Raw genomic sequence first — 27496 nt, 5'->3', positions numbered from 1 at the left:
ATAAGGTAAAGTGAAAGCTGAAGAATTTTAGACCCTCCCACTTTATGACAGGACCTTTTGAACAGATCTTAAATTTGTATTAAAAACACACCTGCCACTCCCCACTTGTTTATCATAGCCACACTGATCCAGCAGCTACTCTGAATTGGGCCCAGTGCCCAGGGCTTTACATTTATTCTCTCATTAAAGCTTCATACGAACCAAAGGATGAAACACATTTTATTCCTTCCAGAAGAAAAGAAGTTGAGAGAGTTTTAGAGGCAGTTGCACAACTAGCAAGTGGCTCAGCCAAAACTCACATAGGTTTTCCTGACTCTAAAGTTCGTGTTTCCCATTCTGATGGTCTTACAACCAATGACCTCAGTCACTGTGCCCCATCCAGTGAATCCAAACACAGAGACACATTTTGATGACGTCTGCTTAGCAAAAGGGTAACCCAAGAGATTTGTCACATGCAGCAAGTAAGTCAATACACTTTTATAAACTATACTGTGAATAAGTCGATATGGTTTAAAATTGATTTTTAAAGCAAGCAAGTCAATATAATTTATGAAAGTGCTTTAAAAGATCAGTATATAATGAGGTACCAGAAGACATAATTTCAAATGAACAAAACCTCCCATCACCTGAAACAAAGGTGTTAAACACAAGATGGGCTTGCTGCCACTCCATCCTCTGCCACCCACGGTGGACACCATGAATCAACCACAGAATTCTTCTATGCTAAGTTCAGATGTAGTCTCAGAATCCTTTCCAGGGCCAGGAATAGTGACACGCACCATAGTCCCAGCCTCTAGGGAGGCTGAGGCAGGAAGATCGTTTGAGCCCAGGAGTTTGAGATCAGCCTGGGAAATAGAGTGTCCCCATCTCAAAAAAAAAAAAAAATCCTTTCTACATCAGTACTAAAAATTCAGAGATTCAGAAGCAGCATGCAATGACACTTACCTGCCACCCCTTTACCTGAATGCATTTTCCAATTTATGTGCAATTTTTTTCAGACCCTTCTGAACTTTGCAAAGATGAGATCTGGTTCCACTAATAAAGATGAAGAGTTGATTGAGTAACATCAACACCCTTCAGGGTGGGTCCTAGACTATGCTGCACATAAAGGAATCTTTGTCCCAGTATCTCTCTTTCTAGGGTCCTCCAGCTTTCTTCATCATGGACTTCCATCTCCAGGGCTCACTGGCTGCTTTTACACGGAATCTGCACTTTGGAAAAGTGCTTTGGGTTCTCATCCTGGTACACAGCTAGTGGCCTAAGGTAAACTCCTCTGTGAAATGGGAAATAAATCCAACCTATTAAACTCATCCATCTTCAGATGCTGGCCACCTCTGTAGAACCAGAATGTGCTATCAGTGGACATTAACAATCCTGTCCCATCCTTGTTGACCAACTGAAGGGAGAAGCTCTGTAATCAGCCCACAGTGCTGGGTCTCTGGGGGCCACATGCACAAGCAGGGGAAGCCAGGAGTCAGCGCAAAGCAGAGATGTCAAACCAAGTGAGAGAAGCAAGCATGAAGGTCCAGAAGACAAAGGAAGAAGACGCAGAATCTGGAAAGGACATGGAGCTTGAGGATCAAACGAAACAGGAGGCCAGGATCTCCACAAGGCCTGGCCAATCCCACAATGCCTGCCATGGTCTGTGGCACCTTTTGAGGGGGATCCAGGGCTCCACAAGCCACACACTGGCCAGGTGCTAGAGAGACTCTGTGGAAGAAGCCCACCTGGTTGCTGAGCTCCCAGATTTATAGCCTAGCAGGGGAGACTGACAAAAGCCATGAGAATCATAAATAATATAGGAACATATTGGTATGAAGACACAATAATGTCAGAGGTGACATTTAAGCTGAAACTTGAAAGACAATATGGTGCTGGCTTATAGGAAGGCTCCATCAACTGATGAACGGATAAACAAGATGTGTATATAAAGACAACGGAATATTATTCAGATTTGAAGAGATAAAGTTCTGATACACACTGCAACGTGGCTGAACCTTAGAAATATTATGCTAAGTGAAAGAAGACATTAAAAGACAAATATTGTACCACACAATATGAAGTACCTGGAATAGGCAAATTCTTAGATACAGAAAACAGAAGAGAGGTTACAAGAGGCTACAGGGACAGGGAAATGGAAAGCTATTACTGTTTACTGGGTACAGCGTTTCTTTTCTTTTTTTTAATACATTTGTTTGTTTTCATGTGGTGCTGAGGATCGAACCCTGAGCCTCACATGTGCTAGGCAAGCAGTCTACCACTGAGCCACAGCCCCCACCCCTGAGTACAAGGTTTCTGTTTGGGATGATGAAGGAGTTCTGGAGATGGATGGTGTTTGTGTTCATTGTAAATGAAATTAATGCCACGGAGTTGTGCACTTAACAATTGTTGAAATGGTAAACTTTATAGTATGTATATTTTTATCAAGATTTTTTAAAAATTTAAAGCAGGGAGATGAGTATTTCAAAAAGAGAGACAAGCATGTGCAAAGCCCCTGCAGTTGACAAGTTTGACATGTTGGCTGGGGGAGAATAACGGGGGATTTGACCTAGACAGAAGCCAAAGGGCCAAACCTTTCTCGTCTTTCAAGGCGACATTTAGCAGTTTGGGCTTAGCTCTCAATACATGGCCATTTTAATACTTCAGTGGAGTTTTAAGTACATTTCAAGACATTCATTCTTGCGGCTATGTGAAGAGCAGGCTGAAGTGCGAGCAAAGAAGTGGATTTTTTTTTTTTTAAGATAGGGCCTTGCTAAGTTGCCTAGGTTGGCCTCAAAATTGCCATCCTCTGCTTCAGTCACCCAAGTTGCTGGGCTTAGAGGTGCATACCACCAGGCCCCATCATAAATGGATTCTTAAAGGGACTGTTTAGTACCAGAACACTGACAATAAAAATTACCAACCCAAAAGGATCATCAGGCACTGTAAGGGAAGCGAGCATATATAAAGACAGATGCTCCCAGAATCCTGCAGTTGGCCCACCAACACCACAACCAGTCCTCACTAGACTCTTCTATGTGGGCAAACTCCTCCATGCTCAACAGAAAGAGCACAGATGTCTGTTCCACGTAACCACCTACTTCCCCACCTGACCTCTCTTGGTCATTCATACATCTTCCCCCAGAATACTGGGATCCCACCTCATCTAATAGATAATGCTATACCTGTCTTTGTCCCCTCTCAGACTCTAGATTTTCTTTTTTTTTTTTTTAACAGCACATTATAGTTATACCCAAAGGTAGAGTTCATGTGGACGTCATCTTACACGCATAGAATATAATCTGCTCCATTTCAGTCCCCAGTGCTACTTTCTTTACCTCCCTCTCTTCCCTCCCCCTACTCTACTGATCTTTCTTCTGTGTATTTATTGTTTTTTAACCAGTGCTTTATAGATGTGCATAAAGGTGAAATTCACTGTGGAACATCCATCTGTGTTCACAGCTTAATTTGGTCAATACCCTTCTGCGATTCCTCCTTTTCCTTCCCCTCCCCCCTCCCCTTCGGTCCCTTTCCTCTACTCCACCAATCTCCTTCTATTTCTGGGAACCGCTCCCCTGACCCCACACCCCATTTTTCCCCTTACGTTACTCTAGCTTCTGCATACGAGAGGAAACATTCGACCCTTGACTTCCTGAAGGACTCTACACTTTCTTAGCCCAGTTTCTACCATATAGAGCATTAGATCTGAACTCTGGACTTGCTGTTGATAATAAGAATAAGAGAGACAGATGAGGATGGTGGAAACACGAGGTTAAGGAAATAATTCTACAGAATGGGCCCACTGTGCATACTTTCTTTTCTAAGAAGCAATTTACCTGCAGCCCTGCCCAGCCTAAGTAGACAGGATATGTCACCTTCCTCAGCAAACGACCTATCTGCAGGAGAAATGCAGGCCCCAAATAATGTTGATAAGAGGAACCCAAGTTACCCTGAAGGGGGAGACCTTTGTGACCAGATCCTGAAACTCTAGGAGATAAGGACAGCTCCTCCTAACCATAAAACCTGTAAGAACACAGGGTGAAGAATTCAATTAGAACCTGTCAGCGGGGGCCACAGTGACCTAGAGTTGCCATGGCAGTGGGTACTTGAAAATCTGATGTCATCTTACTGTCAGTCAAGAGAGGGACCTGGGCAGGACTCTTTGGAAACTTCTCTGGGATCCCCAATAGAAATGGAATGCAGGACAGGCATATCGTCCCTCTCTTTTCCGAGAGGACCTGCTCTGTCCCTGAGAATGTCCCCTTTCCCACTGACTATCCCTTCAGTAAGCTCATTCCTGTTATTCTGAGCAACATGTCTGAAATATTTCTGACTTGATCACAAGAATCGAGGTGTGAAGGTGGGGGGGGGGTCTTCCCACTGCCTCAGTTTCTCAGAAGGCATCAGCTCTGTAACCATAACAGTTAAAGTGATTCCCTCCCCTTGCTCCTGGCTTGGTTGAAATTCAAAAAAAATATAAGTTCTTTCAAACTGCCACTGTCAACTAGCATATTTTCTGAAAACTTTTTAGAAAATAATAACAATAGGAAGATAGGAAATGAAAGCTAGAAATTCCACCTCTCCCAGAGAGTTGATGGAAGTGTCTGACTGGCATCTCAATACAGGAAGCGGGGCCACAGGGGTCCCACTGGAAGCTTCCAAGATTCTCTTCCAGCTGCACCTCTGAGGCCTGGTAGGATGGGGCCCCGTGTTCCAGGCACCCCTACCAAGGCGGCAGAGCCTCCAGGGACACAGTGATCTGGGAGAAGGCAGACATGATGGTCCACCAACTGTGCCTTCTCTGATGGGGAAGCCCGTCATCAGACACAAAAGCTGTGCTCTGTGTCACAGCTGTCCCTTTCACAAGCCCGCTGCTCCTCCGCAGCAACCGAGTTCACAGTTTGTAAGGGTGTTTTGTGAAATTCCCAATTCCTGTGGCTTCGTAACACTGAGCTAAAAATACAGCGTCAACTGGCACACGGCCCAGATTCTGGAGCCCCAAAGAAGGCAGAAACGTAAATTAGAAGGGGTGTGTGTGCGCTCCAAGAGGAGCAGACAAGAGGCAGCGAGAAGCCCAGGCCATGTGGTGACGGGGGAGGAGGAGGAGGAGGGTGTCAGCACGCAAGGGAACAGGTAACAGAGGAGGGAAACAGAAGCATGATTTTAAAATATCCGTTCCTGGGGGAATGGGGCGAGCACTCGCCTCTAAATTAACTCTGCATTCTCCATCCAAAAGACTACTAATTTTCAAAGTAATAAGTTATTTTACAAGGACTTTCCTATATAAGTTATTAGAGGGCTCTTTGATGTGTATTATAGTCTATTTTATCTATTTTAATTGACTCATAATAATTGTACATATATATGAAGTGCAGTGTGATAAAACTAGAAGATGTATATAATGTGTAAAGGCCACATCAGAGTAACTAGTATTTCCATCTTAAGCATTTATCCCCTCTTTGTGTTGGAAGTTCTTCTTTTCTAGTTCATTATAAAATATATAAACAATTGTTGTCAACTACAGTCATCCTCTTGTGCATAGAGAACTTATTTTTCCTACCTGACTATACTTTGGTACCTGTTACCTCCATTTCCTTTCCCTCCTACCCTTCTAGGCTATAGTGACCACTATTTTAATTTCCAGTCCTATGACATGAACTATTTTTATATTCCACATACAAGTGAGATCATACAGTATTTGTCTTTCTGTGTCTGGCTTATTTCACTCAAGATAATGTCTTCCAGTTGGTTCCATGTTACTACAAATGACAGAATTTCATTCTTTTTCATCACAGAATAATACTCCATTGTGTGTATACATTACATTTTCTTTACCCATTTATATGTTAATGGACACCTGAATTGATTCCATATCTTGGCTATTGTGGATGGTGCTGCAATAAACAGAGGTATGCAGGTATCTCTTTTGTGTGCTGACTTCATTTTCTTTGCAACTGTACCCATTAGTAGGAAAACTAGATAATATGACAGTACCATTTTTAGTTTTTGAGGAACCTCCTTACTGCTTTTCATAATGACTCCACTAATTTTAGTCCCATCAAAAGTTCCCCATCTTCCTCATACTCATTCAAATTTTTTTGTTTTGTTTTTGTCTTTCTGATAATAGCTAGTCTAACTGGGGTAAAATGAGACATCACTGTGGTTTTGATTTGTACTTCCCTGATAACTAATGATGTTAGGCATTATTCCATATATTCATTGGCTACCTGTATATTATCCTTTGAGAAAGGTCTGTTCAGATCATTTGACCATTTTTTATTCAATTTTTTTTTGTTTTTTGTTCCTTATATATTCTAAATATTAATCCCCTGTCAAATGAATAGTTTACAGATATTTTTCCCATTCTGTAGATTCTCTTTACCCTGTTCATTGTTCCCTTTGTTGTTACAGCACATTTAATCTAAGGTCTTCATTTGAACTGGATCGTTGAAAGCTCTTAAAATTAAAAATGTACCTTTAAAATTCCTTGACCTTGAAGATGATAATCAACTATAGAATATGTTTAAGAACCTGAATGGCAACTCAGAATATCCAGAGGACTAACTTGCCATGCACATGACTGTTTCTTAGCTATGCAATGAATTCAATGAAAATTTGGGCTTTTTTCTTTTCTCCAAAAGGGAAACTGTTTTATTACTTTGTCTAGTATATAAAAATTCCTTCAATACAGAAATTACATAAAAAAAATATCTAGAATCTCCCAGTGAAAATATCACCATTGGGCTGGGGTTGTGGCTCAGTGGTAGAGCACTCGCCTAGCACATGCGAGGCCCTGGGTTCGATCCTCAGCACCACATAAAAATAAATAAATAAAGATATTGAATCCAACTACAACTAAAAAATAAATGTTAAAAAAAGAAAAGAAAATATCACCATTACCAATATGATGAATAGTTCTCTAAATCTTTTTCTAAGTATATCTGTATATAGAAATTTTTTCAAAATTAAAATATAGTATTAATAGAGTATAACTCAAACTATTAATATTTGTGTGTTAATAATGTTTTATAACATAATTTTTATTGACTATATTCTATGTTATGGATGTACTATCATTTATTTAACCAATCTCCAATCAATAGGCACTTGGAATTATTTCCAATATTTTACTACTATAAGTAGTTACAAACAGATACAACTACAGAATATTAGAACTATGAGTGCTTACACTTCTCTCTATAAATATATCTGAGGAAATAGATGATTTCCTATATAAATTACCAACAATGATCCCAAAGGAAAAAATTAAGAAAATTAAACGTACCAGTAAGTATAGAAAGTTTAAGGTTTTGTTTTGCTTTGGTTTTTGTTTGTTTGTTTGTTGGTACCAGTGATTGAACCCAGGGGAACTTAACCACTAAGCTATATCCCCAGATTTTATTTATTTATTTTTTTTTTCAGACAAGGTCTTGCTAAGCCACTTAGGGACTTGATAAGTTGCTGAAGCTCGCTTTGAAATTGCAAACCTCCTGACTCAGCCTTCTGAGCCACTGGGATTACAGGCTTGTGACTCCGTGCCCGGCCAAGTATAGAAAGTTTTGAAACTACTCCAAGTGCTACCTCTTCTGAAGTGGGATGTCCAGATTGTTTCCCAAGTGAAATTTCCCAAATCTTTAAAAATTCCATTTTAGAGTTCCAGAGAACAGAGAAAGAAACAGATTCATGTTCTTTTTTTTTTTTTTTTAATTCTCAGTACCATTGATACCAAATACAACAAAAATGGCAGAGGAAAAGAAAACAGACCAATCACACTTGTGAATAGAGTGGAAGAATCTAAGTACAATTTAGCAAATAAAACCCAGATTAAAGGAATAACACACCTAAAACTAAGGATAATTTATAATAGCAATTAGTACTATCATTACCAGGAAGGTGACTACTATAATCCACCATATTACTGGTTTTTGTTTTTTTTTTTTAGGCCTTTATTTTTTTTATTTATATGCAGAGCTAAGAATCAAACCCAGTGCCTCACACATGCTAGGCAAGCACTGAGCCACAACCCCAGCTCTCACATTACTGTTTAATAGGAGAAAATAAATATATAATCACCTTCAGTAACTCATTTTTTTAAAAAATATATTTTAGTTGCCAATGGAACATTATTTTATTTATTAATATGTGTGGAGCTGAGAATCGAACCCAGGGCCTCACACATGCTAGGCAAGTGCTCTACCACTGGATGACCACCCCAGCCCAAAGTAACTCATTTCTAACTAAAAAAAAACTCCTAGTAAAATGAGAATGAATGAAAGTTTCCCTGAGATTATACACAGGCCCAAACTACTAAAATAGTAGTAGCTGGTGACAGAGAGAAAGCAAAATAACAACAACAAAACCACCATCATAAAAACAGAATCAGTGTAACAGAGTGATCGAAAACCCAACCTGTGACACTAGGATCTCTGGGTACGAATTTCATCTCTACCACTAATTATCCAGCTTTAAACAAATTACTTAGCCTCTCCATTACATTATTCATTTTCAGAGGACTCTTTTCATCTGTAAATTGTGATAAAAGTATCTTCTCACAGGGATTCCGTAAGGATTAAACGAGCTGAAAACAGTAATGGGCTCAAGGTTCTAAGTAGATACACACAGCATCAAAAAGCCAAAATCACAAACAAATGGTGAAACGCCCCAACAATTTCCATGGAAGTCAGGAACGAGAAGAGAATAAAGTCAACACTACTATTTAAGTTTTCGTTCTGAAAACATTAGCCAAGTGACCCATCAAGAGAAAAACATATCTCAAAAAAGAGAGAGAGAGAGAGAGAAAAGAAACATAACCTTCACAAATACAGAAAGCTAGAAGATAGAATTATCATCTGCACTTGACAAGACACTATTCCTAAAGTACCAACAGAACCAACTGAAAACTTACTAGTAACAACCAGGGACATACTGGACTTACTTTATTTACTAGCCCAAAGTAGAATCGAGAGAGAAATATGAAACAACCTCAAAATGGTATAACTGGAATCCTGGACCTTTTGAAAACTCACCTTGGCAATATAATTTTGGGGATTCCCACGTGCCCAGGGCTGTGCAGTTTGAAACTGTATGTTCTGGAACACTGAAAAATCCTTCTTTGCAACCATAACGGACCTGGCTGCCCAGCCTAGAGGTATAATTTCCTATGATGTAGCCATGTGGGACATCAGGAGGGGTGCCGCAGTCTATTTCTGAAAACAAATTCATTACCATGTGAATGTAAAGTTTCAAAATTCACAATCTTGCTCCACATTTACCCCATTCCTCACACACATATCCCAATCCCTATTTTAGATACACTGATTTGACCTTTTTTTGATACTAGGGATTAAACACAGGGGCACTTAACCACTGAGCCACATCCCCAGTCATTTTTATTTTTTATTTTGAGACAGGGTCTCACTAAGTTGCTTAGGTCCTTGCTAGGTTGCTGAGGCTAGCTTTGAACTTTCGATCTTCCTGCCTCAGCCTCCTGAGTCGCTGGGATCAGGGGCCTGTGCCACTGTGCTCAGCTTTTTCCATATGAGTTCTGGTCATGTTTCTAATGATTATCTTTATTCATCTTCTGACCTTCCCTAGGTAATAGCATCTATACATGCACAAAGATGAAATAATCTAGAGATCCGTCCTCATTAATTTATACTAACTTAAAAAACACCTAGTCCAGGGCCAGGCTTGTGGCTCAGCAGTAGAGTGCTTACCTAGCACATGTGAGGTACTGGGTTTGATCCTCAGCACCACATAAAAATAAATAAAGGCATTGTGTCCATCTACAACTAAAAAAAAAAAAAAAAAAAAAAATCGAACACCTAATCCCATGAAGTAAAAACTGAATTGCAAAATACCTTAAAATATATGTACCTTTGTAATTTTCAACATTACTTTTGAGATGCTGGGTCTTTACCAGATTGGCTAAACTACTCTCTAACATCACAACTGATGTCAAATGTCTGTTAACTACTAAAATACCTCGTTTGCTAGTTTTGACTTTTTTAACACAGCCCCTTCTATGGTGATCAGATCACTATCTGCTTTAATTCATAGGTTGTACAAAAGTACAAAGGAAAGATCATCTCCACCCGCAGCCTCAACACAGACCTAGGAACATCAGCATGTGCAAGTCACACCACAGATCTCACCTGGAGGGCCTGCATTCATTGGCAACACCCACCTGTGCATACCGTGGCATCGCTGGCCGGGTGGAAAGGCTCAGGTCCATTCTTCGGCAAGTATCCATCCTTACAGTAGCATTTGAAGCTCCCGGGAGTGTTGACACACCGTCCTCCATGTCGGCACACGCCGGAAACTTCACACTCATTTATGTCTTCAGACCCACCCCAGATACAGGAAAAAGAAAAACAGAAAGAAAAAGAAGAGGGTGGGGGGGACATTGTAACAGCTGTTTTCTCACATTTTCCATCTGTCCTTACAAATGGACATGTGTTTGCAATTGTATCATGAACTTTCTGTTACTCCTTAAGGGTTCTTCTCATATAGTCTTCACATAATAAAGCATTGAAAACATGTGAAGTGCTCAAAAAATACTTGTGTGTTCTGGAAATTAATAGAAACCAATGACCATCCCCAGTTCCCTAACACCCAATAAAAAGAACACATTCAATTGCTATAAATAAAGATAGTCCTAACCTCAAACTAACATGGAGCTCCAAAGCTAAAACAATTTGCACAAGAGTGAAAAATGCTAGCAACTGACAAACAGCGTCTCAGTTCCTGAGTACAGGATGATGTGGCAGGCAGAAGGCGGTAATTAAGAAGGGGCTCACTAATTTTCCCGAGAGTAGAGGCCTTAAAATAAGCTTCAAGAAGAACAAGATATGCTCCTTGGAGTCTTCTCCATTTGACTGAAGATTGCTGTTTTGGATTGGATGTGAGGTGTCCCCAAAAAGCTCATGTGTGGGGCAATGCAAGGAGGTTCGGAGAAGAAATGATTGGGTTAAAGATCCTTAACCCATTCAACGAATTAATCACCGGATTGGATTAGTTGAGTGGTAACTGAAGGTAGGTGGGGTATACTCAGAGGAAGTGGTTCACTGGGGGTGTGGCTGTGGGGTATATATTTGCATCCGGTGAGTAGAGTCTCTCTCTGCTTTCTGATCATGATGTGAGCTGCTTCCCTCTGCCACACTCTTCCACCGTTATCATGCTGTGAGCTGCTTCCCTCTGCCACACTCTTCCACCATGATGTTCAGCCTCACCTCAAGCCCTGAGGAATGGAGCCAGACTTCTATGGACTGAGACCTCTGAAACTGTGAGCCCCTAAATAAACACTTCTTCCACTAAAATTGTTCTTGTCAGGTCTTTCAGCAGAGGAAAAGCTGACTAAAACAATTGCCAAAGACAGCAGGTACAAGGGTAAACACTGTATAGCATTTCAGAGGCTGGAGAAAGAAACCTCTGTGGAGTAAGCAGGGTTTTTTCCCTCCAGAACAGCTTAAAAACTTGAAGAATTCCACTGGGTGTGGTGGCACACACCTGTAATCCCAGCAAGTGTGGAGGCTGAGGCAGGAGGATTGCAAGTTTGAGGCCAGCCTTAGCAACTTAGTGAAATACTGTCTCAAAGTATAATAACAATAATAGCCTGGGGATGTACCTCAATGCTAAAGTGCCCCTGGGTTTAACCCCCAGTACCAAAAAAGAGAGAGAGAAGAAGAAGAAGAAAAGAAAGGAAGGAAGAAAACAAAATAAAAGCTCCCTGATTGAAACGACAATCTTTCTAGGACACCTACAAGAACCACAGGAGTGAGTGGTGGGGAGTGGACAGGGAGCATCATGAATAAAGAAAATCTGGTTGCACCCAGGCTCTGGGATTTCAAAGACTGGTAACTTCAGAAGGACTGATAAAAATGGCCAATATTCTATTCTGCCAGGCAAGATCTTTTTTTTAATCCCCCCCAAAAAAACTACTAACACCATAATTTCATGAAAAAAGGACAGATTGGGGCTGGGGTCATGGATCAGCGGTAGAGTGCTCACCTAGCACATGTGGGGTACTAGGTTTGATCCTCGGCACCACATAAAAATGAATAAATAAAATAAAGGTATTGTGTCCAACTACAACTAAAAAAAAATTTTTTTTAATAAAGAGAGGACAGATTAGCACCCCAAAACAGAGAGGAAAACTACTTCAGAATCCTTATAAATTTGTTTAATGTAATCTTGTAAAAATTCACTCTAGTCTCTCTCTCTTTGGTCTTGGTCCAGTGCACACCTGTCAGTCACACTGATGCCTATTTGGGAGTCAGCAGTTCACTCAGTTGCTGAAGGAGCCCACGCAAGCTACCTATTCTGACGAACCTATCTGTTCCTTCACTGGAGCAAACTTTGGGAAAATCTGTGGAAGATGGTCTCTAAAGACAGCTACCAACAATTACTCCCCTTGCATGCTATATCTCAAGAATCTGATTCAATTTCAAAAAAAAAAAAAAGCAGTGGAATCAGTTCCCCCTCCTCTTAGGTTGGTCTTGAGACTTGCTTTGCCCAACAGAACAGAGCATAAGTAACAGTAGACTGTTGGACCCAGCTCATAAGAAGCGTGGCGGTGGGGGCTGGGGCTGTAGCTCGGTGGTAGAGCGCTTGCGTGGCATGTGTGAGGCACTGGGTTCCATCCTTAGCACTACATAAAAATAAATAAAACAAAGAAGAAGCATGGCAGCCTCCCCTTTCCTTCTCTTGGAATTTGGTGGCCATTCTGTAAGGAAGTCCAAGCTATTGTGCTTGGGAGAAAGGCCATTCAAAGGGGCCCCCAAAATCAAACACCATGTGAAGATAGAGGCCATGTGAAAGATAACTGAAGTGCCCTGGCCTCTAGTCAGCATGGAGGCCTTAGACATGTGGGCAAGGCCTGCTATTACCTGCTATTACCTGCAGCTCAGCCCAGCCACCGGCTAAATGTACCACAGCAGATGAAGCAGAACCACCCTGCCAGTCTGTGGGATGGGACAGCACAGGTGCTGGTGGACTGTGCAGCAACAGATAACCAAGACCCCTTGACATATGAAGAGTCAGCAAAGTCCAGATAAGTGAGATTAAGAGAATAACACATCAATTTTAAAAGGGGACTTCTGAGAAGACAATTAATCTTAGAAACTAAGCAAAATATGAATGCTAAAAATAAAAACTCGGTGGAGGCATTGAATATAGGTTACTTGCCGATGGAAAAAAAAATTGCAAATCCCAACTTGAGGAATTCTCCAAAAATAGATAGAAAAAAATTTTGTGAGACAAGAAATAACAGAACAAATGCCAAACGTTATGGAGACGGATCCAAAATATTCAATATCCACTTAAGAGGAATTACCAAAGAGAAGGGAGTGAATATACAAAAACTAGTCCCAAAGGGGAAAAAACAAAAACAGAAACTTCAGCTTATGCTTCAAATCCGAATAGACTTTTAAGGCAACAGGCATGTCATTCTCCTGAGGATGACATAAGGCACCGGCTGAAAAATAAATCTTGAGTGTGGCCAGCAGGCTACGGGCTGACCGCACCTGCTGCCTCCCTTTGGGACTCTCACCCCTACCTCCAGGATTGGGATCCCTTGGGACCACCCCTAATTTTTCCATACCCCAAGTGCAGGGTTCCTACCCTCCTCTTTTCCCCACCATGAGCTAGAAAAGACAAAGGTGTGGCATCTAGGGAAGGTCGTCTCTGATAGAAATATATGAACCACTTCAACACCTCACTCTAACACAAAGGCCACATATTGCCTGATCCAGTCCACAGGAAGTCTCCAGAACAGGCAAATCTATAGGGTCAGAAAGTGAAGCTGTGGTTGTCTAGGTCAGCGGGAAGTGGGAAGCAGAGAGACAATGGGCATGGGGTTTCTTTGGGGGGAGACAAAAATCTAAAATAGGTGGTAATGGTTGTGTAATTCTGTGAATATATTAACCACCACTGAATTGTTCACTTTTACTTTAAATGGGTATATTTTAGGGCATGCAAATTATATCTCAATGAAGCTGTTACTTAAAATGAAGGGGTTGTGATGTAGCCCAGTGGTAGAACACTTGCTTGGCACATGTGAGGCCCCAGGTACAATCCCCATCATTGCAAAAATAAGTAAAAAATTAGAGCCATTCCAAACCCCACAGAATAAGAGAAAAAATATACCTTCTGAGAAAAAGGAATGGTAACCTATGAAGAGGAGACCCATTCTGACCTAGGACTTCTTGTCTGAAACACTAAATGCTACATGGCAGTGGAGTAGTATTTATAGTTCTAAGAAACGGGGAACGAGACATCACGCTCTATTTAAGAAAAGAAATGACATTTTAGAACATGAATGATCTCGAGAATTATACCACTGACATTTCTTTTCTGAAAATAATTTTGAGAAAATACTCCAGCCAGTGAAACATCAGAATAAATAAGGTCAAGTAAGGCGAGAGGCTGCTTAGAGATGCAGGGGTCATGAAAAAGCTCAACATTTTCTTCAGTTTTCTCCATATTCATCATTTGTTTAGGAAAACCGGTTTTGTAGATGGATTGAGGATAAATCTCAGTCCTTACACCAATGGAGTCTTAGAAAAGAACCCTGTGTACATATTTCACCATATTCAAGAGGGACATGGAAAGGAACCCAGAAAATTGATATCCTGGAGCTTGAGCAAGTAACAGAAGGCAAGAGTCAGATGTGGGAGACATTAACCTGTAAGGGGCGCTCAGGCATTTCCTGCTCCCGCCAAAGAGGAGCAGTGGTGTCTTGGTCTGGACCTCGGGTTCTTGGGGAGATGGAATTTTGCTTCAACCTCCTTTGATCCAGAATCTTTGGCTTCTCTTTCCTTCCTAGGAGCTGGAGCAGTATCATGGCCCCATGTCTAAAGCAGAGTCAGCAAGACTCTAGGGAGACATTCAAGGAGCCACACAGCTCTGGACAGGAGAAAGCAACACACTCCAGGGAATGTACTTGCCCTTGGATTTATATTTCCTTGCTTCCTCCTTCTTCCAGAGAAATAGAACACAACTCTTTAAGAATAAAATCCAAAAAGCCAGGTGCAAAAGTGCACTCCTGTAATCCCAGAGACTTGGGAGGCTGAGGCAGGAGGATCTCAAGGCTCCACAACTTAGCAAGGCCCTAAGCAATTTAGTGAGACCCTACTTCAACAAATAAAAAGGGCTGGGGTTTATTATGCTGGGCTCAATGGCAAAGCAACTCTGAGTTCAACCTCTAGTAGCAAGAAAAGAAGAGGAAGAAGAAAAAGATAGGGGGAAGGGGGAGGGGAAGAAGAGGGGAGGGGGTGGAGAAGATCCAGCTAAAACAAAGGAGTGCCAGGGAAGTTCCATTTGGAGAAATCACTGGGGGAAACCTCAAGACAGCTACAAGTTAACTGGGCAATTCCCCAAAGAGAGCAAGCAGAGTCTCAGCTGGCCCGCATGTTTGTGTCTGAGGCCACATCAGGCTGCCCCAGAACCCACAATAGCAAGAGCTGAAAAGCTCGAGGTGATGGCTCACGTCAGGGACAAGCCTCTGGGATCTCTAGCCTCTTCTCGGAGGAGGTAGGACTAATGTCTAGATATGACCACAGGCAAACCTACAGGATCCCAGGCTTTGGGCGGGAGGTTCCGGGAACTGATGAATGGCAAACATGTGTTCCCTAAGTTCTTTTCCTGCCTTTAACCCCCTTTCTTAGCCAGAGCTTAGTGCTGCTACATTTCACCAGCAGCAACAGCATCAGGCCCTAATACCGCAAGAGATGAATTTATGAAAAAGAAGGTTGCTCCTGTAATCCCAGCAGCTCGGGAAGCTGAAGCAAGAGGATCATGAGTTCAGAGCCAGTCTTAGCAAAATCAAGGTACTAAGCAACTCTAAATAAAATACAAAATAGGGCTGGGGATGCGGCTCAGTGATCCAGAGCCCCTGAGTTCAATCATTCAATCCTCTGTACCAAAAAAGAAAAAGAAAAAGAAGGTTGCTGCTGCCATCAGGTTGGGATGCATCCGCAGAATCTGGAGAATTCAGTGGCACATAGAAGCTAGTTTGTAGTTTGCAGGTTTTGCTGTAGAGCCTGGCCTCCCTAGAGTCCTATTGGTAGGGAGATGATTGCCATAGCCTACGTCAGTAGTCAGTCTCCTTTCTCTAGCCCACCCCCGCACACCACCCTCACACAGAATTTCCACAGAGCTTCTTCCTGTGCCTCATGACAAAGCTTCCGTGATTCCCAGGAGGCATTCAGTTCTGGAGCCAGAACATCTTCCGGTTCTCCAGAACTGGCTGGAATTATCTCCCTACTAGAACCCCTGCAACTCATTCCTTGTCTATTTTTGGTGGCCTCCCAGGAAGTCTACCCGCAACCAGCTCTTAAGCTTGACTGTCACTCACTGAATCACAACAAACATCTGGCAGGAGGATTCTTCGGAATCTAGGAACCAGGCAAACACCAGATAATGGCTAATACCCCCAAATGTGCTGAGCTCCACTAATGTTTCCCTGGCAAATGTGATTTTGAAAGAAACTCAGTACCAATAAGAAAAGTCACCCATCAGTTTTTACAAAGGGCTAACCAGAGGCCTCAACCAGAAAGGCCATGGGAATGACTGCCAACGGATGCGGGGTTTCATTTTGGGATGATGAAAACACCTAAAATGAAATAGTAGTGATAGTAGCATAGCTCAAAACCATATATATATATATACTTCAAAAGAGTGAATTTGGGGCTGGTGTTGTGGCTCAGTGGTAGAGCGCTTGTCTAGCAAGCTGGAGGCCCTAGGGTTGATCCTCAGCACCACATAAAAACAAATAAAGGTATTATGTCCAACTACAACTAAAAAAATAAATATTTTTTTAAAAAGGCTGAATTTTGTGGAATGTGAAGTATATCCCAATTTTCCTAAAGGGGAAGATCACTAAATAATTGCAAAAAGTAGAACAAATAGCAGCAGATCCTGGATCAGGATTCGTTCTTTTGGCTGACACCTATTGGACCTTTGCAAAAAAATATTTTCTTCTTCCTGCTCCTCTCTCTTTCCTTCTCACTCCCCCTACCCCAAGTCCTCTTCTCCCTCCTCTTCTTCCTCTTCCTTCTTCCTAACTTTCAAAAGTTGACTAAATCCCTTGGAACGATACTAATAAATAAATAGTTATAAAAGGTTTTCCCAGCAAACTCACTCCCATAGCCTTGAAAACACAATTTCAGGTGTCACATCCTCCAGAACATTTCCCTTCCTCGTTGCCAAGATAAGTGTCCCCCCTGGATTCCAGTCATCACCTTTGCTTTCCTGTGACTAACACCTATGAGGGTAAAATTAGCTGTCTGCCTGTCACCTCTCACTGGCCCAGCCTAGTCAGGGAAGAAGTGCAAGAGAAATGTGTGATGAGTGAACTGAATCCTAGATCGTCATCTTATAAGGTTTCCATTAATCACTATCTTTTCTTGTTAATGTGCCTCATTTAATCTGTCAACACTGGACTTCTGCAACCATGTTGCTGGTAATTTGCTATCTGAAACCAAGAGGATATTATAATACATTTACTCAGAATGCATTCATTCATGAATCAGCCAGATCCTTTGAGGGTTTCGCCTTGGTACAGGTCAAGAGGGAGAATAGAGCAGAGCATCAGAAGCTGGCAGGAGGGAAACAAAGCATGTTCTCCCCTCCCTCTTTCTTTTCCCTGAAAACCTTAAAGTAACTCAGAGCTTTTCAGCAGTCACAAAGTCTATGCGATCCATCTCAGGACCAGGAGTACTTTCTGCCTCTCCTTCTTAAGGCCATTCAAAGATTTTCTTAGAAAGTCAGAGAGCCAGGGAACACAATGAAAAGATTCTCATCTAGGAAGGAGATCCTCATCAGACACAAAATTTGTCTTGATTTTGGACTTCCCAGCCTCCTGAACCATGAGAAGGTTGAATTCATGTTGCAAGAAACTGGAAGAGTTCTGCCCAAACCTAAGAGCTGCGTGACAAGAGGCTGGCAGTCCCCGAGCAATGTGTCCCCATCATGGGGCATGTTCACAGAGGGTCAGGGTGAAGCAACTTAATGTGGACACTGGGGCAAGTGAAAAATCAAGATGTCCTCTGCACCAGCTGTGTTCCCTGTCACTTCCTGATGACTGAATGACAGTAATATTCTTTCTTCTCAGTTTATTCATCAGTGAGCTGAAAATAATGCATGGTACATGCCACATATGAAATAAAAAGACAGCAAAATGATGAAAATAAATTAATACTCGTCAAGTACAATGCAAACTTATTTCTCAGCGCTTCCTTCTTTAATATCTATCTCCCCTCATGAACTATATGTTCCTTGACTTAGGATCTGTGTCTTTCTGGTATTTTACTATATCCCAGGACCAGGCACAAACATTTTTATTCATGAATTAGAATATAGATAGTTTTTGTTTGTTTTAATAAAAATTTTAAAAGAAAGCTAAAGAGCTATATTATTGTAACATACTGTGAATAGAGCTCAGATAATAGAAGAGCCACTGAACTTTCTGGAGTTTTTTTTCACCTTTACATTCAACCAACAGATGACCAGAAATTTGACCAACAAAGCTATTGTGATTCCAAAAGTTGCACATCTCTCTCTCTCAGCTTGTTCCTACAGCAGGTCAGCCCACATCACAGGGACAATATTCTGACCCGCTGTGAACTCACAGCTCAGTCCATCCCCATGTCCATAGCGGGTGGTATGCTCAGAGCCGGTGAGTGCCAGAGCCACCCCAAGGACACCCCATTTGTAGTTATAAGAATTTGCAACTCTCAGAGAGTGCCCCCTCAGGGTTCATGAGAAAAGTGTTCCAACACACAGAACCAGAAAAATAATATTACAATAACTCCCACAGACCACCTGTCACCATCAAAAATTCAAGAGATTTTCCAGATTCTGCAACTTAAAGTATCTTACAGACATCATAACACTAGATACTTCATAATAACATCGCTGGACACTTCAGCATGCATCTCCCAAAATAAGAATATTATTATCCTACCTACCCCCACACCATTAACCCACCTCACAAAATTGACATTGATTCCCTCATAATCACTAACACTTAGTCCATCGTTACTCATAAAGGACAATCCCTGCCTTAAGTCACACTGAGTCTGGGATGGTCCTCCGCCCCTCCACAGCCCACATGCTGTTCTGCCTCACCAGTGGCCAACAGCGCAGCCCCCTGAGTACCTGTGCAGAAGGTGCCATCATTGGGAATGAAGGTCTTGTTGTTGTTGGTAGCTCGATAGCCTTCCAGACAAATGCAGTAGAAGCCTCCCAGGGTGTTGTGGCAAGACGTGTGTTTCCCACAGACCACCGTGGCTCCAAACAGGCACTCGTTTTTATCTGTTGATACATGGAAACAACACACAGAAAGGCCACCGTCCACACAGCGTTCAGTAGCCCAGACTATCTCTCTACAAACCTGGGGTGGCTGTGCCGTGACAAAGTTCACTGATCTAGTTTCACACCTCTTCTTCTTTCATATGCTTCCCAGACTAGAGGATCCAGGACTCTCTTGGTTGTGCAGCAGGTGTATCCAAAAACCAGCAGAGAAACCCCCAAAGCCCAACTGGGCATCCATCTTATAAGAAGATTGGGAGAAGGGGACTCTTTTGAAACTTTTTCACACTTAAAAAATAAAATCAAATCAAGGGCTGAAGATGTAGTAAGGGGTAGAGCATGTGCTTAGCATGCACATGTGCTTAGCATGCACAAGGGCTTAGCATGCTGGGTTCAACTCTCAGCATGATAATAACAACAAGATTATCGCTGCTGGTGTCGTTATGTCATCAGCTTGGGGAAACAAACCCAGCAGAATCCCATTTTTTTCAGCTCAGCCATTTTCTTGGTTTTTCATGAAAGCCACAGGAGAAAAATATTATATCCAATGATTGAAGTGGAAATTTTTTAACATCTGAGCTGCCAGGAAACACAATGGTATCAGCACTGAAACCTCATCCCGGAACAGGGCTAAGATTATGTCAGGAACAGCTCATGCTAATAGGGACTGTGAGTAACGTCAGTGAGGAGGGGCTGGAATGTGGATGCCTGTGAGGTCACAGATGCCTGCCCTGTGAGTTTTTCATTAAACAATTTAAAATTGAAAGAATAAAATGAAAGTAAATCTCCATCCCACCTCTGTCCTCTCGCCCAGGGGTCAGCAAACTTTATCGAAATCTCTGTTACATCTACTCACCCATGCTTGCAGAGCTCCAAAGCAGATATAAAAAATAGATAAACTAATAAGCAATGCTGTGTTCCAATAAAATTCTATTTACAAAAACAAGCAGCAGGTCAGATGTGGCTCGTGGGCCATAGTTTGCCAACTCTGCTCCAGCCTCTATCTTCAAAGCGAACTCCTGGAACCAATTTCTTGTGTTCCTTTTAGAGCTGTTCTGTCCAGCAAGGTTTTCATTTGTTTGTTTGTTTGGAGGGGGGAGCTCATCAACTTGAACATAAACTAGCAGTTTGGCTTTTTGTTCTTTAGTGTTTGATTTCACTATGGGTTCTCTTGAATCTGTTTCATAATCTCTCACAACTTGCACTCAATTCTTACTAACTCAAAAATGCCCTCCAAGAGATCTGGGTTCTTTAACTTTTTCTTGTGTTACCATTTTAAAATTTAATGAAATCTGGAACACAATTCACAGGTAAAACTAGTGGTAGTAAAACTAGAGATGTTTGGCCCAAGGATCAAAAAGGTACACAGTGCTTTCAGATAAAAGTCCAGCTGTTCAGAAAACAGGAGATTCTTGTCCTGTGTCACTGTTTCGGTGACACTGGGTTGGTAAAGGATTCCAGAATTCTGAAGTCCCTTGGCTAAATACCATGGTATAGTGCTTTTGACACATGTATAACCTCACCTGTAACTGCTGACCAAGTACTGTGATGTGCAGCATTCAGTGTTAGGGAATGCATTAATGAGGCCCCCTCCTTCCTTTAAGAGAAGTCTCTATTGTTTAAAAGTAAAGGAACATTGAGCGTATAGCCAGCCTCCTTAAGAGAGGGAGTTCATCTAGAGAAGGGGCAGGAAAGCTCTTCCATGCTCCTCAACTCCAAGTACAAAAATTTCTGATTTTTGCATGTCTCTGCTAGCAAGGGGTCTGCAGAGTGAAGAAGGTTAGTAGGATAAATTCCCTCAGGAGCCCCAGACTGCCAAGCAGCAACACCTTGCATGGGTAGAACCCTAAAAAGCAAGGGTCAAAGAAGATGCAACTTCAGGGTGCAGGAGGGTGATGATGGGTAACTGACAGCTCCTTTCAGCCTTCCCAATAGCTGAGACCAGCATCATAGCACCACAGCTTTTGAAATATGACTTTTTCAATGCAGGACTGATTGTTATTTTTCTTTAAAAAGGAAACACACACACACACACACACACACACACACACACACATATACAAAGATATCACAAGGCTGAATACATTGTCTATCTATAATTGCATGGCAAAATTATCAATATTTTTTACTGCATGTGACAAGGTTGCAGAGAGAAAACTAGGTGATTATTGTCACATTTACTGTTACAATACTGTTGTGAAACTCTCTCTCTCTGAATCGGACTTAAATCTGGATATCATCCATCTGTTGTGGCTTCTTATGGAAGCCACAAGGCAAAAAAATAATCTCAGAAGCTTCCAACCTGAAGGACTTTGTAGTCAAGTCATCCAAGTCCCCCAAAGGGTCACACCTACAAAAATTTCAGAGGATGGATTTTGGCAGACATAAGACCAAAACCAAGTTAATTATTTTGCTAATTAACCAAAAAGTCCAATAGGAAATTATGATTTGTTTTTCCCCATGGTATTAATATAAATATTTATATATTTTTTAAAAAACACAGAAATCTAGAAATGCAATATTCACTTGAGTTGTTAAATTAACTCAAAACTTAAAACAGATTTCAAATTTCGGGTAGGTCAGAGAGTCAAGAGTCAAGTTTCCAGAGTCAAGTTCAATGACCTCTAACAGGAGGGATACTTCCTGGAAAAACATCAGAAAAAGGATAGAACAAACACTAAAACAAAGATCTATTATAATAGATAAAATTTCACATCATAAAAACATGTGAACAAAATGTTTTCCCCCCAAGGACATCCACTCTTTTACACTAGAGAATCCTATTTCTTGATTCAATGGTTCAGTCTAACCCACCAGTCAGAACTTACCAACACAGGTAGTCATCCCATTGCCCACAAAGCCATAGTTACAAATGCAGATCTTCTTCCCTTCTCTTTGCTGGCAAGTAGCATGTTCGTGGCAAGTGGCACAGACATCAACACCTGAATCATAATTTGTATATTTCAAAAAAAGGAAAGCTCAAGGTGGGATACATTTAGTTAAATATTTTAAGATAGCCAATTTTCTCTCTCTCTCTCTCTCTCCCCCTCTGGTACTGGGGATTGAACACAGTGAAGCTTTACTACTTAACTCATCCCAGTCTATTATTATTATTATTATTATTATTATTATTATTATTATTATTATTTTGAGACAGGGTCTCCATAAGTTGCTTAGACTCTCCCTAAATTGCTTAGGTTGGTTTCAAACTTGCAATCCTCCTGCCTCAGTCTCCCAAATCTCTAGGAACATAGGCATGAGCCACTGCACCTGGCAGGAACCAAGGATTGAATTCCAAAATAAACAGGATAGATCTAATCTCATCTTTAAAGACCTTCAAGGGCGGGGCTGGGGATATGGCTCAAGCAGTGGCGCGCTCGCCTGGCATGCGTGCGGCCCGGGTTCAATCCTCAGCACCACATACAAACAAAGATGTTGTGTCCACTGGAAACTAAAAAATAAATATTAAAATTTAAATAAATAAATAAATAAAGACCTTCAAGGGCGACTTATTGCCCACGAATACAGGGCAGATTCCTCCATGTGTCAATCACTACTCTCATTCACCTAACTCCTGACAGACATTTCCTGCCTCCATGGTTCACAAATCCCAAACATGTGGTACTCTCTGGGCAGAAGAGGCCAATCTTTCCTAACAGACCATCTACTGTCTGATTTCCATGCCACGGTCCTGACAATCCTTCACCTAGAATGCCTACCTCCCTGTACACCTAGCTGGCACCTATTCCAATTTCAAGACCCAGCCTGAGGATCTCATTCTGTCTCAGTCTCCCCCATTCCTCCATTTGTAAGAAAAAGGGAGTGTCTCGTCCTCTGTGCTGACCTAACACCTGCACATTCCCAAATCAATCACGTTAATTTCTTGTCATATCTGATCCCAGCTCTGTCTTCCCAGTTTGGTTTTATATGAGCCACTCAAAGACAGCAATTATGACCTTTGTCCAAACCTTATTATGGCCCAGCATAGACACTCACTGTATTTTTATTGACAGGCTCGCTAAAGGGATCTGAAATCCAACTTGCTACAACTCAAAAAGTAAACAGAGGGGAGAGGAACACAGCTGCCTGTTACTCTATCCATTTTCCTTTTAGGGGCAAAAAAAAGGAATGTGTTTAAGATGTCAGGGAGATAACAGCCATTTCCCCACAGGATAACCACACCCCAATTACTTAGACAAACAGCAGAAATGTTTGAGGCTAAAACTCCTAAAACATCCAGATTTACCAGATGGTGATATATGGCCCAAGATCAAACAAGAATTTCTACCTGAGGCCATGGGGGATACTGTTTCAGCTCAGTGTCTCTGTAATTTCAGAAGTGGCCCAGTTAAGGAAGATTCCAGCATGGAATTTTATCTGCGTCTTGGCCCCATTATTAACCAGGCAATACAGGCCAGCCCTCAGGCTGCTCCAGGCACAAAGCAACAGACACTAGGAGATTTCTAAATATTCTGCGTCCTGTTTTTCTTCTTCTTCTTTTTTTTTTTTTTTTTAATGAATGAGATTATATAAAAATAAAACAAATTAATCATTACTAACTAATAACAAATTAATCATTACTAATACCAAATTAACCATGGAATATTTACAAAATATATCTCAGACCATGAAAAAAATGCAACAAATTTCCAAAAAGTAAAAAAAAAATGTAAAGGTATTATCTTCCCACCACAGAATAGTAAATAATAAAGCTACAAAACATAATTCCAGTATCCCCTAAACAAAATATTTGGAAAACTACAAAACATTCTCTCAAATAACTTTCAGGATAGAGAAGATATCCAAAAATGAAATGTTTAATACTTGCTATAAAACTTATATACTCCAGAAAATTCTAGTTTAATGTGTCTTTATACTTTAGCTTTGACTTTTTTTTTTTTTTTTTGTGGGCGGGGATCAAATCTAGGGCCTTGAGCATGCAAGGCAAGCACTCTACCAGCCCCTTGTCTTTATACTTTAAAAGAGGGGGAGAAACCTTGACACATCAGCACATTACCCATCTGATGACATGGAAAAAAATCAAAAAGAAAGAAGGGGAAATAAAATACATAAAACTCATAGACACTATCAATTTGTAATCACATAATACAACCAAATTTTGGAAATTCTTTTTAAATAATGGTTCTTGGGTGCTGTGGTTTGGATACTGTCTAAGGTTGTCCTCCAGGGGTTCCTGTGTTGGAAGCCTGGTCCCTAGTGAGGCAATGTGAGAGGCCATGGAACCTCTGACAGGTTGGGCATCGTGGGAAATAATTGGGTCATTTGAAACATCACCCTCCCAAGGGATTAATTAGTTCTCATAATACCCCATTTACTTTCCACAAGAGAAGGGAGTTAAAAAGAGCAAGACAGGCCGACTCCACCCTGTGGTTTCCTGTCTTGCCAAGTGATCTCTCCCTCAAGTAGTGCTTACGCAAATAAATAAAAAAAAATAACAAATAAAAAATATAAAAATAAAAGCATATATCATTTAAAAAAAAAAAAGTAGTGCTTACGCCATGATGCCAGCTGCCATCAGGGCCTCACTGGAGGAAAACCAAAGGGGCCACCCATTCTTAGCCTTCTGGCCTCTAAAACTGTAGATTAAATAAACCTTCTTCCTTCTTTTTTCTTTCCTTCTTTCTTTCCCTTCTTAACTAAGTATCTCACTTCAGGTACTTCATAATAGCAACTGAAACAGACTAATAATATACTGGGTCAAGTCAAAATCTTCAGTTGTGCTCAACCACACAATGATGAATATTCACTCCAATTTAATGGGTAGATAGAATGCAATCCTATTAAAAACCTCAAATCTTGGGTGTGGAGTTTCCGTTTTGGTATGATGAAAAAGTTCTAGGGATGGATGGTGGTGGCAGCTGCACGACAAAGTGAATGTATTTGATCCACTCAGTTGCACCCTCTGAGATGGTAAATGGTACCATTGTATGTCTGTTTTACCACAATGATAAAAAGATACAGAAAATTACATTTTAAAATAACTTTATTGGTACATTATACACGTACAAGAAAAGGAACCCTGGCTTAAGTGTACAGTTCAATGAGTTTGGCAATGTATACAACCATGAAACAGTTGCCTCAACCAGGATACAAAATATGTGAATGGATAAACACAATTTCGTGTATCCATTTGACAGCGCAGAATGAAGCTCAATAAATGTTTGTGCCCCACAGCAGCACAAAGGACGAGACAACAGAAGGCTTCTCAGACCACCTGTAGAACAGAAAGTGCTGGGGTGGAGAAAGTGCTGAGGTGAGGCTTATTATCCAGCCAGGAGGACCCTAGTTTGCAAGGCCTTGTAGAATAGTCCTCTGCATTCTGGTGATTTGAGAGACCAAATGGTCTCCTGAAGAAAGAAAGAAACTTTATACTGAATAAAGAGGAAGGGAGCACAACTCCCACCCAAGGACAGACTGTGGGGACTGCTTCTGACCACACATCAGAGTTCCTTGTTCAACACCTTCAAGCTCAGTTAAGAATCACCGGGAGATAAGAGTGACCAATTCATCCCATTTTAATACTAAGTCCTGTGTCCTAGGAACCCCTCGTCTGAGTACAAACCAAGATGGCCAGTCACCCTGAAAAGAGAGGGTGGTTAAAAATACAGAACTCAGGGACTGGGGTTGTGGCTCAGCGGTAGAGCACTCGCCTAGCACGTGTGAGGCCCTGGGTTCAACCCTGAGCACCATATATGAATAAATTAATAAAATAAAGGTTCATTAAAAAAAAAAAAAAAAACATGATTCACAGAGACTCTGATTTGGTGGGTGTAGGTAGGGCCTGAGATTCTGCCCTTCCAAGAAACTCCCAGGTGGACCACACCATGAGTCGCACTGTAAGTCTAGCTCAACCTCAAGGACATCAGCCAGAATTCTGGAAGGCTAGGGGGAGGCAATAATGAGAGAAGTCTTCCACCAGTCTAGACTGACACTTTGCATAGCTGCGGGAACAATGTGACAGGGAGAACAAGCCATGGGAAGGGGATTCTCCAGGCCAACAGAAAGGTCACCAGGCCTCTGCCTCAGCCTACAAGAGGGCTATGTCAGGGGTAACTGCATCCGTGCCAAACACGACTTTAGCTGAGCGTGGTGGCCCATGTCTGTGATCCCAGCTATTGGGAGGTTGAGGCAAGATGATCACAAGTTCAAGGCCAGCCTGGGCAACTTAGTAAGACCCTATCTGGAAATAAAGTAGAAAGGACTATGGAGTGTAGTTCAGTGGTAGAAGACTTGCCGGGCACGCGTGTAAGACCCTGGGTCAATCCCCAGGGCTGCAAAAAATAAAAAGATGACGTCAGCTCTGTCATCAGCAGACTCAGTACCTGAGAGCAGAGAGGTGGCCGCTACATAACTGAAGGGTGGGGTCCCCCAGGGACACCTAGAATTCCTGGCAGAGAAACAGGAAAGTTAAGAGATTCTAAAATCTCAAAGGAAGAAAAGCCTGACAAGTACTTTCTGTAACTATCACCTTATCCTCCTGCTTCGCTACCACCCCAGGTTCCCTCCCACTCTCCGCTCTGCAGAGACCAAGCCAGCCAAGCCCAATTCACATCCCATGATGAAAGGCTGAGAGGAGGTCTCACCAAGGCTAGAGTTGTCTCTCTTGCTCCCCAGTTATGTGATCTTAGGTAACTGTCAGCCCTCCAGCTTCAATCCTCAAGAAGAAAATGGTGTTGTCAAAATTAAATGAGAAATAAAGCTGGGGATATAGCTCAGGTGGTAGGGTTCTTGCCTCGCATGGACAAGGCCCTGGGTTCAATCCCCAGCACCACACACACACACACAAAAAAAAAAAAAAAAAAAAAAAGATTAAATGAGAAATAGAAACACTGAAAAAACTTCTAAAGCACTATGCAAATTATATGAATCATATGCCTGTTTCCATAGACTGTTATTTTTGCTAGAAACAGTCATACAAGATGCAGGACTTGGGAGCTGGGGTTGTGGCTCAGTGGAAGGGTGCTTGCCTAGCAAGTGTGAAGCACTGGGTTCGATTCTCAGCACCACATATAAGTAAATTAAAATAAATATCCATTACCAATTAAAAAAAAAAAAAAGATGCAGAGCTTGGTATGTGGCAAAGTGGCAAGGAAAATGGGAGTTATCATCTTGCCACTTACTAGACATGTAACCTTGACAATCTCCGTGCTTCAGTTTCCTGTAAGTCTGTGAAATGTGAAGAATA

At 41.5% G+C, this 27496-nt stretch overlaps 1 protein-coding gene across 1 annotated transcript in view; it reads right to left on the bottom strand.

The window, feature by feature from the left end:
- The window catches only part of Susd1 (sushi domain containing 1), a 129544-nt gene that overhangs the window by 87551 nt on the left and 14497 nt on the right, over positions 1–27496 (bottom strand). Inside the window, exons 3-6 of the mRNA XM_076840989.2 lie at positions 22119–22232; positions 19138–19293; positions 10166–10318; positions 9006–9185 (exon numbers count right to left, since the gene is read on the bottom strand). Of these exons, the coding sequence (XP_076697104.2) occupies positions 9006–9185; positions 10166–10318; positions 19138–19293; positions 22119–22232 (603 nt within the window). The remainder of the gene's footprint in view (positions 1–9005; positions 9186–10165; positions 10319–19137; positions 19294–22118; positions 22233–27496) is intronic.

This window comes from Callospermophilus lateralis, chromosome 2, assembly GCF_048772815.1.
Source record: "Callospermophilus lateralis isolate mCalLat2 chromosome 2, mCalLat2.hap1, whole genome shotgun sequence".
Classification (NCBI taxonomy): Eukaryota; Metazoa; Chordata; class Mammalia; order Rodentia; family Sciuridae; genus Callospermophilus; species Callospermophilus lateralis.
The sequence above is the reverse complement of the archived record's forward strand: the minus strand, read 5'-3'. Positions and strand labels throughout refer to the sequence as shown.